We start from the raw sequence: 13,725 nt of genomic DNA, 5'->3' as shown, positions 1-13,725 counted from the left end.
CTTCTCCAGTCTGACGGCTCAGCCCCCTCGATCTCGGAGGGGCAGCCCTCTCGGAACTGGCCGTCCGGGCCCGCTCCGGGCCAGGTGAGGCTCAGGTGGTCCATCACTCAGCCCCGCCCACTGCATTAAGAGGCGCCAGGTGCACTCCGTCCCTGCCCACCGGAGGGGCTGCAGGCGTGTGGTGAGCACCGCGTCTGTCCCTGGGAGCCACCCCCACACCGAGACTGGGGGCATGGGGGTCCTTTCCGATCTCCCCACTCTCCTGGGAACTTGAGGTTTCCTCCTCCCTTGTGTCAAATCTACCCCTCAAAGTACTTCTGGGTGGAAACGCTGCCTCCCCACAGGAGCTGCCCCGGGGCAGGCAGAGCAAGCTGGGAGCTGGATGGCTGAGGGGCCAGGTGGGGCCGCGAGGAGCCGGAGCTTAGCATGGGGGGTGGGTGCTGGATCCTAACCAGGGCCTGGCCCTGGGGGGCACAGCTGGCGTGGGGGGCACCCGAGAGGATACCCCTGAGGCAGCAGTCTCCAGACTGGCCCTGCAGAGGTCAGGCTCCCCGAGCTGGGTGCCTGGTGTGTGGTGGGCGGTGTCCCTCCCCCCTGCAGCACACGTGCGATGGGACAAGTCAGTGTTGTCTGGGCTGTCCTGTTTTTTGGAGGGGGATCCTTTATAATTTTATGCACTCTTTATTACCCCCCAAGAAGATACCTTTCTGAAAAACATAACCCAACCCCCGGGCTGTTCTGGTGGGGGCTACGCAGGGGCCCCACTCCTGGGGCAGCGCTGATGGTTTCTGTGGCACAGGGTGGCCACAGCCGCTACCACCACCACCCCACCCTGAGTCTCAGGTCCAGGGCCCAGGGGGTGCAGTCACCGCACCTGACTCCCAGGCAGGGCCCCTCCCCCATAGCTGCTCAGCCCTTGGTCTTCACCGGGGGGGGGGGGTGCTGCCTCCCTCCGCAGCTGGCCTCAGGAACAGCAGGTCAGCCCGAGCCTGGTGTGTTTCAACAAGTTTAATACATTCAAGATTATTTATTTACTAGAACAAAATTTAAAGTCTCGCCGGGCAGCCAAAGCCGGGGAGCGAGAGGAGCGCGTCCGGCCCGTGGCGGGAAGCTTGTGCTTGAAGGAGGGACACGCGCTGAGTGAGGATGGCCTCTGGGCGCGTGGCCAGGCCCGCGTCTGCCGCAGCCCCGGCAGCCTTGGTGGGGCCCGAGGTGTGTCCATCCCAGCCGGTCCTCAGCACCGACGCCAGCGCCCCAGGGTCCCCAGGAGGGGCCTCCCACCCTCCCACCAGAACTCCCGCGGCCCCGCCCAGCACGAGACACCTGCACTGGGCTCCTGCGGCCAGCCAGGGACAAGACTGAACTGCGGGCCCGGGAGGATTCCTCACCCACGGGACAAGAGCCCACCCCACCCCACCCCACCCCCATGAGTAATAAATAAAGGCGGGGCTGTGGGCTGCAGTGGGGGCCTGGACGCACACAGGTGCCTGGCAGGGCCCTGAGGCCCGTGAGCCGAGAAGTGGGAATGCGGAAAAACGCAGGGCCAAGGCACCGACGACGGCGATGCTTCTCCCGCGGGCACAGGGGCCCGGCCACCACCGATAGGAATGCCAGAGAATGACCGTGGAGGACAGGGCCAGGCCGGGCGCTTCGGGCCCCTGGGATGGCGTCTCCAGGCTGCACACACCATTCTTTCCAGCTCCACACGAAGCGCGGGGTCCCCGGCCCAGGGCTCAGGTGCTCTGAAGCAGCTGTGGTGGGACTCAGGAGAGGGTGCGGACCTCAAACCCACGCGAAACACGGGCGTCCCGGCGGAGCCATCTCCACAGGTCTCTGGGCCTTGCTCCCCGCGGCGGAGCGGGGCAGGGGCCTTCCGAGGGGTTAAGGCACTTTCTCGGATTCTCGCCTGGGGGACCATGGCACAGTGACTCAGATGCGGCTGCGATCACCGGCCTGGGTTCCTAAGGCTGTGCGCTTTTTTCTCCTGCTAATTCCTACTCCATCTTCGTTCTCACCGCGCTCACGTCCAGGTTTTATTTCTATGCTTATGAAAACAATTTAACTTTGGTACTAATAGACAGGAACTAATTCTCCCAATATTGCTCATAAGAAAACAAAGATTTTAACCAGGAGAACTCCCTACGACCAATTCTTTGTCCAGAAAACTAAAGCCAGAGCTGGTGCTCAAGCCCGTTCCGGGCTGTGGGAAGGGCCAGGCACCCGCAAGGGCCTGGCCCCGCTGCCCGCCCCTAGCCCCAGCAGCTTGGACTGGCTCCGCGGCAGCTCCGAGCTGGAGACACCCATGCCGCGTGGGCTGGGATGGCCCTGTCCCGTGGAGGGGGGCTGTCCCACCTCTGCAGTGACACGTCCCAGGACAGCTGGCCTGTGTGCTGGGCGGAGGCCCGCCCCCCCAGCACTGGGCAGCAGAGCCCTCTGCCGCGCGCAGGCTCGCCTCCTCGGCTCTCACTAGCGACGCGGGAACCTGCACAGGGCAAAGGTCGGGGGGGGCGCTGTGGTTAGAGCTTTCACCGCCCCTTGGGCTTCCCACAAAACGTGAGCCCTTCCCCGAGTCGAGCCCTGCACGAGCCCTTGTTACAGCCCCAAGCACTGCTCTGGTTCCATGCTCTCTGTGGAGGGAGCCCCGGGGCTGGCCTATGCCCCGTGGGGAGCCCCGGTGTGCGGCGCGGCCCAAGGTCTCCCGACGCAGAAGCCCGGGCAGCCCAGAGAGTCGCTGAAAGCTTCGGGGGTGCGTAGCTAATAGTGTCGGTGTCTCTCGGTAACTGCAGGGCCCCCGGCGCCGGGCAGTCCTCCTGGCGTGCTCAGGTCTCAAAGTACTTGTAGATGGCTGTAACGTACAGCATCACGTTCTGCCAGTCCGGCCGTTCGGTCCGCACCATTTCATTGATGTCCTGAAAGGGGAGAAGAGGCCTGGTTAGAAATGCAGGTCCTGCCTGCCCCGTCCCAGCGGGCTCCGCACCACAGCCGTTTCTAGTCTAAGCCAGGGCACTCGTTTAAGGACGGTTCCTCCATCTCTGCCCTCAGGCGGGGTCACTTCCCTGCCACAGCTCTCCAAGGCTGGAAGATCCCATCTGGGCCACGGACTCCTTCCCCACCTGCCCCTCTTCCTAAACCACTCACGCGGGACTCCTGAGCCCTGCTCGGCCTGGGTCCGGGAGGTGTCCCTGTGCTGGGGGATCCCAGAACCCAGGCAGGGGTCTGAACTCCCAGGGCTGGTTCTGCAGCTCTCACAGGAAAACAAACGAGGGACACCGTGGACCCAGCCCGGTGCGTCGCAGCCCGGTGGGTGCTGAGCACATAGGAGCAGGGTGGAAAAGCCCCTCACGCACTGCGACTCCTGATAAGAAAGGCTCCCAGCAGCCGGGAAACTGCCCCGTGACGGAAAATACCCAAGAGTGGGGAACTAGCCCAGACTGATGACTTGGGGCAGGGTACCGGCATTTCCTCGCTGCCTCCGCTGGGAGCCCCAGCAGCCGAACACCAGCTTGCGCCCCGGCAGGGGCTGGGCAGCGAGCCGAGGAAGGTCCCGAGCACACGTGGGCATTCCGCACCTCGCTTCTCACCCCCACGCAGTTCCCCTCAAAGCCCTGGGAGCCGCCCTGCCCTGGCCCTGGAGAGCGCCTTGGTCAGCCCCGCCAGGATGCTCTCCTACGGCCAGGTCTGGGTGCACACGGGCGGCCGGCTCTGCTGGGCCTGCAGCCGGAGCCACCCAGCCACTCGGGCGTCCTCAGGTGCTTCCGGGGAGGCATGAAGCGCCACGGGCAGGGGCCGAAGCCCACATGGGCTCCACCCGACAGGCCCCTCGTCAGCCTACATCCAAGTTACCAGGCAGCAGCACCCCGCAGCTTCCTAGCGAGACCGGGGCTGCTCCTGGGCACTCACCAGTGTGGATTTGATGCCCACGCTCTCTGCCGCCTGGAACGCCAGCGTGAAGTTCCTTTTCTGCAAGAGAAACCGTGTCACTGCAGCACAGAATGAGGCGGGGAGGGAGGTGGCCAGGCCTTGCCAGCTGCCCCGGGAAAGACTGCCACCTCCATTTGGGCCAAAACATCCTCGCCAGGGCCCCCAGACTCAGAGCACGCGCCCACAGGCCTGCCCGCGCCTCCCCTCCCTGCACCAGGGTTCCCCTGGGACATCGCCCTGGCCGACTGGACATGTTCCCAGTCAACTAGAGGGGAACCCCCATCCCCCGTGGGCACCTCTAAGTGTCATCTGCCGGCCTGGCTGGAGGCTCCGGCCGGGGAGGCAGGGGCTCAGGGATGGATCCTGGGCCTGTCCCGACCCTGACCGAGAGCTCTCTCGATGGGGCTGCACAGGATCCTGACCCGCAGTGCAGGATGGGCCCCCAACTCACGCCGTGAACACCCATCTTGGCCACGTCTTGATGAAGCCCTGGTCCTCACGGTCATACCCAGGAAGGACTGGCTGCTCCCACCGGCCAACATTGCCATGGCCAATGCCCGGCACGGGGTGGTCAGGGACATGAACAGCCTGATTCCCAGGCGACAGAGCCAGTGCGGTGGCCTCCACCCCACCCCCACCTCTCCCCCGCGAGGAGGATGCTGGGAGAGCGTCTGCCCTGTGTCTGCCTGACCTTATCTTGGCTGTTGAGCTCTTGATACGGGATGTGGGCCGGAAGATAGGTGTGCAGGAGCGCGCAGAAGGCCAGCCCGTCGTTCCAGCTGCTGCTGAAGTTGGTGATGTCGATGTTCTGTGGGAGCAAGAGGGGACCAGGTGAGCTCTCGAGATGCCCAGACAGATGCCGTGTGGCCTCGCAAACACAACCACAGCCCCGCGGGGCGAGCTCAGCACAAACACCATGTGCTGGGCCCTGCCAGGACCCACCTGCTGCCCAAGACTTCTAGCGACCTGGCTACCGCCCTCCGCCACAGCCCCAGCTGCAGACCGTGCCCCCGTGGGTCAGCCAGGGCCTGTGACACACCTCCCATGCCACCCCACACGCGAGGGGCCTCCACACTGCTGGGCTTGGGCTCTCCCTTGGCCGCCTGGGGCGGCAGTGCAGACTGGACAGCACGGGCGATAAACAACGGGTTTTAAAGCTCCCGGCCTGGGTCTTGGGGTGTGCACACACAGGGACGCGGTCTGCTCTCCCTGAGCTGACATCACACTGACGGTGGAAGGCAGGGGACAGTGAGGTGGCCGCACGAGCATGGCAGAGGCCTTGACGCCACATCACACTGCTAATGGTGACTGCTGCCACTTGCAGTAAGCAAACAGCCAGGGGCAGGCGTCTGGAGCAGCAGTTATGCCCACTGGGGCACCTGTGTCCTTGCAGACAGCAGCTGTCAGTCGCTGAGTTTTGATGTGAACCACACACCTCTGCAGAGAGCCCCTAATTGGTGCGGCCAGGCTGAGTTCTAACTCCTGCTGCTGCCTGGTGCCCCGTGGGGCTCCCGGGGGAGGTAGGGTCCACAGACAGAGCCCATGGGGCTCCCCACTGCCCCACACAGGACACCAACAAGACGCACGCACAGGGGCATCGGGTCACTAAGTCCCAGCAGCAGGCTCCTCCGGCATCTGTAACTGAAACCTGAGTTTGAAAACCCATTTTTTTATTGATACACTTGTTTAAGAGGCAGCAAGAGACCTCCTGTCCACTGGCTCACTGCCCCAAGCCTGCAACAGCCACGGTTGTCCAGGCCAAAGCAGGGAGACAGAAACCCCATCCAGGTCTCCCTCACGGGTAGCAGGGATCCAAGCACTTGAGCCGTCACCTGCTGCCGCCTAAGCAGGAAGCTGGAACCAGAGGCAGAGCGGGGACTCGAACCCAGACACAGCAGCATGGAATGCAGGCATCTCCACCCGGGCCTTGTCTCCTCCTCCCGGCCTTTTGTCTGGAGGGGCGCCTCATTAAAACGGATCTGCACCCACAAAAGGAACGTGCCATTCAGGACACTCCACCGTGCGACGCTGCAGCTCGGCTGGGGGGGCGCCCTCACCCTCAGCTGCAACGCCTCTGTAGAGATCAAACTACGAATGTTTTAGGTTTTGCTAATTTACACAGGTGAGTAAAGGCACAGACTGAGAAGGAACACTCACACCTCGGGTTCCAGGCCCCGCCCAAGAGCACGTGGCTCGTGGGTGGGTCTCACTCCAGGGCGAGGGATCTGCTGGGTGACTCCCACTCCCAGTCAGCCTGGCAGAGCTCAGTTACCAAAAGCACCTGCCATCCAGCCCTCTTCCAAGTTAGGTCCTAAAGCAGACGGGGAGCTGGGGCTCACAGACAGGAAGGAGCAGGTGGGGCAGAGCTGTGAAGAGGACATCTGTGCCAACAGCCCTCCCGAGGCGGCTCCTGGCCTCGCCGCTGTGAGGGTGCCCGTGCTGGACGGCAGCGAGCGTGGAGCCTGGGGCTGATCCTCAGCTGCTGCACCTGCCCCAGCACCACCCTGGAGGCCTTGCACAGCCCAACCCTCTCCAGGTCAAGCCGAGCAGCCCGGGTCGCCCTCCCCCGAAGCGGTCTGATGACCTCATGACGGTGCTGGACAGTGACCCGCGGAGCACACGCACGCGTGCACGCACACACACTCGCTGCTTTGATGTCTTCTGAATCTCAGGAAGCAGCCACACATCCGGCAGGAAGTGAGCTGTGGGAGGGACCTGTCCAAGGTGCTCCACAGGCACCCGGGCCCAGGTACCCCAGAGCAGCCGGCACCCTAATCCCTGTCTCCCAGGAGCATTTTCAGAGGAGGCTGAGAGAGGCCTTGGCAGGGACCCGCGGGCCTCTGCTGAGATTTCCTGGTGCTGTGGCGGCGCCTCAACCCGCGAGTTCAGTCGCCTGGTGCAGAGGAGATGCCGGAAGGAAGCAAGCAAGCAGGACGAGTGAGGGATGGGCCCGGCTGCCCAGCGACATAGTCGGCAGCACCCCGTGGAAAACGAAACGTGGGGCCCCTCATTCAAAAGGCAGAAGCAAAAGTCCTCAACTGGAAATAAAACAAGAACCGCCGTCAGGCCTGAGTCCCAGCCTGCCCTGCCCTCTGCGTGCTCAGAACTGAGGACGCGGGCATCGGGGCGGGAGCGGGCAGGACCTCCACAGCACCGCCAGCTCCGTGCGAGGTCACGGGCACTTCTGGAGGAAAACCAACCTCCACTTCCTGCCCGGCTGCCCTTTCGGCTCCCTGAGAGGCGGACGTGCCTGGCCTCACTGCAGTGCCAGCCCCAGCCGCCCAGCTGGGGAGTCTCGCCTTCTTCAGGACAGAGCTGGCCCCGTTGGGGCGAGGCCGCTGTTCCCGCATCCCGCCACTGGCGGGGACCTCCAGGAAGAGTGACTTCCTTCACAAAACCGGCCGCACACTGCGAACTGAGTCCAGGTGAGGCACCTGACGACGAGACCACTGAAGATCAAACCCAGACAGGCTGGCTAGGGGCCACTGGGGCAGGCCACCCAGCCCAGGGTGCCCCGAGGGGTCAGCAAGCAGTAGCCGCTCATGCTCCGTGCACACAGCAGGGCTGTCGCTGGAGGGAGCAGGCCTTCTCCCATCTCACCGGGTCTCGCTGCCTTCATTGCCCAGGGTTGAAAGTCTAACTAGAAACAAACAGCGCTGACTGAATACACAAGGGTCTGCAAAGGGCAAGGCTTGGGCTCGCTGGGGCACAAACACAGGGCCCGGGAAAGCCAGGCAGGAAGACAGGAATGCGCCCCACCCCATTTCCTCTGGCTGTCACCCACATTAATCTAAGGACAGGACTAGTAAGCATCTCGGAGAAGAAATCCAGAGAGCTGCAAGTTTGTACTGGATGAACAGAGCTGGCCTCTCCCATCCCTACCTGCGGACGGCCTCTTGTCCCGCAGTCTTGGGACAGCACCACCACACACACGCTGCTAGCTGCTCCCAGACTGCTAGGGACAGCAGCAGTGGGTGAGGGTCCTGGGTGAGTGGCCTCTGGTGGCCGCCTCACCCACTATTCCCTGCCTGGACCCCGCCAGCCTGCGGTTGGTCTGGGGTCTGGGGTCCACTTAACTCTGCCCCAGGGCTGCTGGTCCCTGCACTGTGGGTCACAAGAGTGCCCAATCTGGATTTTCTTGGCAACTGAGAAAAAAGCTGGTTTTTGTGCCTGGGATGGGGTCCGGGGCTCCCGTAAAGGAAGACGCAGGAGATGACGTGGGGACATGCTCTATACACGTCAGGACTTCCAGGGACCACTGCAGAGACCAGTGCTGAGTGGCTCGGGGCGCCTTCCCACGCAGGGCACCAAGCCACACAATCACCCGGGACGTCTGGGCTGCTCTCTCTCACTGGAGCGCCTGGGCACCTTCGACTCTGCTCACCCTCCCTGCGACAGCTGGCGTTCTGGCGGCTCTGCTGCTGACCTGGCTCCCTGCTACTGCGCCTGGGAAGGCAGCAGAAGACGGCCCGAGTGCCTGGGCCCCTGCCATCCACATGGGAGACCAGAGTGGAGCTCCTGGCTCCTGGCTTCAGCCTGGCTCAGGCCAAGCTGTGGCAGCCATCAGGGGAGTGAACTAGCAGATGGAATCTCTCTTGTGTCTCTCTGCCTTTCAAATCAATCTTTAGAAAAAATAAATAAAAATAGAAATATGAAACGAAACCACATGACCTCTTGGGCTATGGTCCTCTGTCTCAGGATTAGATGGGAACCAGACAAACCCTTCAAAACTCCCAGCCCTCGGGGTGGTGTCCGGCCTCTCAGGTACGCTGCGGCCGCACTGCAGCGGCTGCTCCTGGCTCCCCACTCCCGCTTCTTTGCTGCTCAAGTAACCGGCTTGCAGCCACCATGCGGGAGACCCACACCGAGGCTGGGCCTGCGCAGGCATCTGAGAAGCAGGTGGGCGTGCTTTCGGTTTTGCTCTCTCAAGTGAATAAATCAATCCCAACTCTCAAAGTATCCACTCAAAACACACCGGGAGGTAGGAAACATGCTGAAGGATCTCATTTTAAAGTGATTCAAACGCCCCGAGGCAGAACCGGCTGCCCTGGCAGGAGCCGTGGCCTCCTCACCCGGATTTGCTTTTCCATTTGCTTTCCGCAGGCCTGCAGGGGCTTCTTGAGATCCGCACGTAAACAGAGGGAAGGACCCAGAGCCGCGTTGCTGTCACAGGAAGGGGGACGGAGCGACACCCTCGGGTCTGCGGCCCAAGCAAGCACGGACTCTGCACGTGCACCACTGGGGAGGGGGCAGCCAGGCCCGCGGGCAGAGTGACGGAGGCCAGAGTGTCCCAGTGCTCCAGCTGGGGTTCCCCAGGGACAATGCAGCAGGCAGTGAGAAGCAGACAGAGGCCCTGGGAACTCTCACGCTAAAGGCAGCACCGAGAGGGTCAGTCTTGAACGGACAGAGGGCAAGGCCAGTGAGGGGAGGGAGACCAGGCGGCAAAGTAACAGCGTGTGGAAGAGCCGAGCGCCGCCGAGGCCAGGACGCAGGGCTGCCCGGGGCTGCCAAGCACTACATCAAGCCGGGCAGCCCCACGCCAGGCTGCCAGGAGGCAGCACAGGCTGCAGAGCTGACGGCGGCCCGGCTTCTTTCCTAAGTGGAGCTGCTCTTTGCAGTTGGGTGCTAAGGGACATCTATCTCACAGGGATCTGGCCCTGAGGTCAGGCACGGCCAGCTCCCAGGACCCCATGTGGACGGCGCCTGGGGCAGGCAGCAGGTGCCGCAGAGTCAACTCGCACTCAAGCCAGAGCTCACTTTTGAGGGTGGGGGGAGGGGGACGCACACTGCTGCAAGGACTCTGCTGTCACAGGCCATGGTGCCAGCCCCTCGGAGAAGGAAAGAGAAAACAGTTGATGAATCCCTGTTTAGTGCCCAGGTTGGCTTAGGGCTTCGCTGGGCTACTGCTAGGACAACAGGCACTAAGTCGGCCAGAACAAAGTTCAAAGAAGCCCCAGCAGCCTCCACGGGGGAGCTCAGCCCATCTTCTCCGAAAGGTGTGCGTCCTTCTGCCTGGGAACCGTCAACCAAGCGATGTGACGCAGGACAGATGTGCTCTGTTTCACGGTCCTTTCCGCCCTCATAAAGACTGACTTGGCCGTAAAATCACCTCTGGCACCCTCGCCCTCCAGGACTGAGGCCGGGCAGGTCCCGGTGCCCACCAGCTCCTCCAGCTTCACCGGGTACCCGCCCACCTGTCTGGGTGGACCCTCAGATGTGCCCTGTGCTGGGGTTCTGTTGCATGCACTCAGAGTTGAGGGGCCGCAATAGGAAAGCCAAGAAATGACATTATCTCCACAAAGAAAACTGTAAGTATGGCATCAAATGTCTTAATTTCTCTGAAGTTTACTCAAGGACCACAAAGTACACCTCTGAACACCACACACTCCTTAAACAGCTATTAAGTTCTGATCTGATCTATTTAAGGAAACGCCACGTCTATGGGCGCAGGGCAAGGAGCCAAGCGTGTGAGTCACCTCTGGCGACACGCGCAGGCCCCATTTCCTCAGGGCTCACATGGCACGGGCCCCGCAAGGACAGCGGCCAAGCGTAGAGGCAAACCTGAGGGCGACAAATACCTATAAACACCGCAGGCCCGGAGCTCCCGGAGGGGCGCGCACAGCCTGCCGGGTGCTGGGACGGCCTGCGGTGTGGGCAGCCAGGCCCACTCCGACTGCAGACCTGAGCGTGTGGCCTGCTCCAGGTGGGGAGGACAGGCTCCATCCTGAAGTCCAGGTGCTGGTAACCAACTTGTGAAGTGGAGGAGGAAGCCGGGGCAGGCGGCCAGGGCTGAGGCAGCCCCTGAAGCCAGGGCCCTGCTTCTGGGAGGCGCTCCAGCAAGGACATGCAACCCTCACCATGCGCCAGGCCACCTGCCTGCTCGGGTATATCCCGAGGGTGTTGGTCCCTGGTCTGGAGCAGGTCTGGCCATCACGTCCGTGAAGGGCCCCAGGTGGCCCGCATGCACAGATAAGAGGGAGGAGCAGTGGCCTGCAGGGCCTCAGAGGGAACTCCGTGAGTTCTGAGGAGGCTCCTGGCCCAGCCTAGAGCTGTGTGGGACCCTGGGTGCTGGGAACCGAGCACCCGAGGGAACAACTCTCCTGCCCTGGAAGCCTGGGGGCCGTGGGGAGAGCAGAACTGCAACAGAGAAAGACTGCCGTGGACAGCACAGCACCACAAGAGGCCTTTCTGCCCAGACTGTGAGCGGGGTCACGGCACATCCAGCCCCGTCTGCCAGCGGCAACCCCATGGGGGCACCAAGAGCGGAACCTCAAATGTGGGTGCCCTGCAAGACACATGATCTGTGGTTCCTTCTAAAGGAAAGTGAAGAAAAGACGAGGGAAGGGAATTTGTGTGCTGATGTGGGAATGCAATAGGGGAGTCCCATTTGCAACTTAATTCAAGCCAACCAGTCCTAACTGTGATTCTTGGGAAGTCAGAAGACACTGAAAGGCTGAGGTTCATGTCGGGATCCTGCGGGTGGGCATGGGGTGAGTGAGAGTACCCCGTGCTGACGTCCTACAGCCAGCGGTGTGCGCACGAGCGTTGTGCGACTGTTCTTGCCACTTCCGTGTATACACGAAAATCTCCATTACAAATGTACAACTCACCAGACAACACAACTGCCCACGTGCAAAAATGGCCAAAGGACCCATACGGACGTTTCTCTCAAGAAGACGTGCAGACGGCCTACACACACAGGACAAGGATGGTGCACGGGCAGGCGTGTGGCACAGCAGTTACGTGGCTGCTTGAAAGGGGTCCCTTCCAGGCACATGGGAGACCCAGATCGAGTTCTTGGGTCCCCAGCTGTGGCCTGGTCCAGCTCTGGCTATCATGGACACTTGGAAAATAAACCAGTGGATGGAAGATCTCTGTCTCTCTTTCAAATGGAATGAAGCTAAATAAACATTTTTTAAAAAGAAGAAAAGAATGGCTCAACACCATTAGTAATTAGGAAAATGCAATTCAGAACCATAATGAGGTAGTACTTCACACCCACTAGGATGGCTCTTTTGTTTTTTTAAAAAACTGAAGGAATTTTTTAAAAATATTCCTTCATCGATCTTTTTTGTTTGTTTTTTTTGACAGGCAGAGTGGACAGTGAGAGAGAGAGACAGAGAGAAAGGTCTTCCTTTGCCGTTGGTTCACCCTCCAATGGCCGCCGTGGCCAGTGTGCTGCGGTTGGCGCACCGCGCTGATCCAAAGCCAGGAGCCAGGTGCTTCTCCTGGTCTCCCATGGGGTGCAGGGCCCAAGCACTTGGGCCATCCTCCACTGTACTCCCGGGCCACAGCAGAGAGCTGGCCTGGAAGAGGAGCAACCGGGACAGAATCTGGTGCCCCGACTGGGGCTAGAACCCGGTGGGCTGGCACCGCAAGGCAGAGGATTAGCCTATTGAGCCACAGCGCCAGCCTTTTGTTTGTTTGTTTTTAAGATTTATTTATTTATTTGAAAGGCAGAGCTACAGAGAGGCAGAGGCAGAGAGAAAAACAAAGGTCTTCCATACACTGGATCATTCCTCAAATGGCCACAATGGCTGAAGCTAGGCTGACTGAAGCCAAGAGCCAGGAGCTTCTTCTGCGTCTCCCTTGCAGGTGCAGGGGCCTAAGGACTTGGACCATCCTCCACTGCTATACCCAGGCCATAGCAGAGAGCTGGATCAGAAGTGGAGCAGCTGGGACTCGAATCAGTGCCCACATGGGATGTGGCAAGGCAGGTGGCGGCTTTACCTGCTATGCCACAGCGCCGGCCACCAGAAGGAACAAATGTTAAGTGTTAGGACACTGAGAAGTGAGGGGCCTGGCAGGCTGTGGGTGGGGTCATCAAGTGAGGCAGCCACAGAGGAAAAGTCTGGCAGCTCCTCTGAGAATGAAGCAGAGTGACCATGGGGCCCAGCAGTCCGTCCCCTGTGCACGAAAGTGGACGTCTCACAGAGGCCTCTACAGGAATGTGCACGGCAACGTTACCTTAACAGCCAAGAGCGGAGGCAACCCCCATGCCCACCAGGGGGCAACCAGCGAACAATGTGTGGGCTACCACATAGCGGGCGGTGTTCCAGCCATAAGAAAGGATGACGTGGGGCTGGCGCTGTGGCGCAGCAGGTTAAGCCCCCACCTGCACCAATTTAAGACCCAGCTGCTCCACTTCTGATCCAGCTCCTCTGGGAAAGCAACGGAAGATGGCCCAAGTGCATGGGCCCCTGCACCTATGTGAGAGACCCGGAAGATGCTCTGGGCTCCTGGCCTTGGCCCGGCCCAGCCATTTGGGGAGTGAACCAGCGGATGGAAGATCTCTCTGTCCTCCTCTCTAACTCTGCCTTTCAAACAAACAAACAAACACAAATCTTTAAAAGAATAAACAGAAGGAATGAAGCGCTGACCCCTGCTAACATGGACGCACCCGGAAACCTCACGCTGAGACACAAAAGGCCACGGGGTGTCCAGGTCCATCCATATGAAGTTCCCAGAGACAGGAAGTGGATCACAGTGAGCAGGGTGATGCAAGGTTCTGGCAGCAGGAGGTAGTGACCGATGCACAGTGCTTCACACCACTTAAACACAGCTAAATCATAAATGTCTTTATACATTTTATCTCAATTAAAAAAAAAAATTTGGAAGGACAAGAGTGTGGTCCAGCAGTTAGGATGCACACAGCCCACGTTAAAGAGCCAGGGCTTGATTCCCACCTCTGGCTGATGCAGACCCTGGCAGGCAGCAGGTGGCTCAGGTTCCAGGGCTCCTGGAACCCATATGGGAGACCTGGACTGAGTTCCTGTTCATTCACAGGGGAGAAGTGGTGGATGG

General features: G+C 60.9%; 1 protein-coding gene across 1 annotated transcript in view; it reads right to left on the bottom strand.

Moving 5' to 3' along the window:
- Positions 1–1,411: 1,411 nt before the first annotated feature.
- The window catches only part of SPECC1L (sperm antigen with calponin homology and coiled-coil domains 1 like), a 142,241-nt gene continuing 129,927 nt past the window's right edge, over positions 1,412–13,725 (bottom strand). Inside the window, exons 14-16 of the mRNA XM_062182105.1 lie at positions 4,613–4,729; positions 3,901–3,960; positions 1,412–2,909 (exon numbers count right to left, since the gene is read on the bottom strand). Coding sequence (XP_062038089.1) covers positions 2,820–2,909; positions 3,901–3,960; positions 4,613–4,729 — 267 coding nt within the window. The 3' untranslated portion in view covers positions 1,412–2,819. The remainder of the gene's footprint in view (positions 2,910–3,900; positions 3,961–4,612; positions 4,730–13,725) is intronic.

Source organism: Lepus europaeus, chromosome 23 (assembly GCF_033115175.1).
Source record: "Lepus europaeus isolate LE1 chromosome 23, mLepTim1.pri, whole genome shotgun sequence".
NCBI classification, from domain to species: Eukaryota; Metazoa; Chordata; class Mammalia; order Lagomorpha; family Leporidae; genus Lepus; species Lepus europaeus.
The sequence above is the reverse complement of the archived record's forward strand: the minus strand, read 5'-3'. Positions and strand labels throughout refer to the sequence as shown.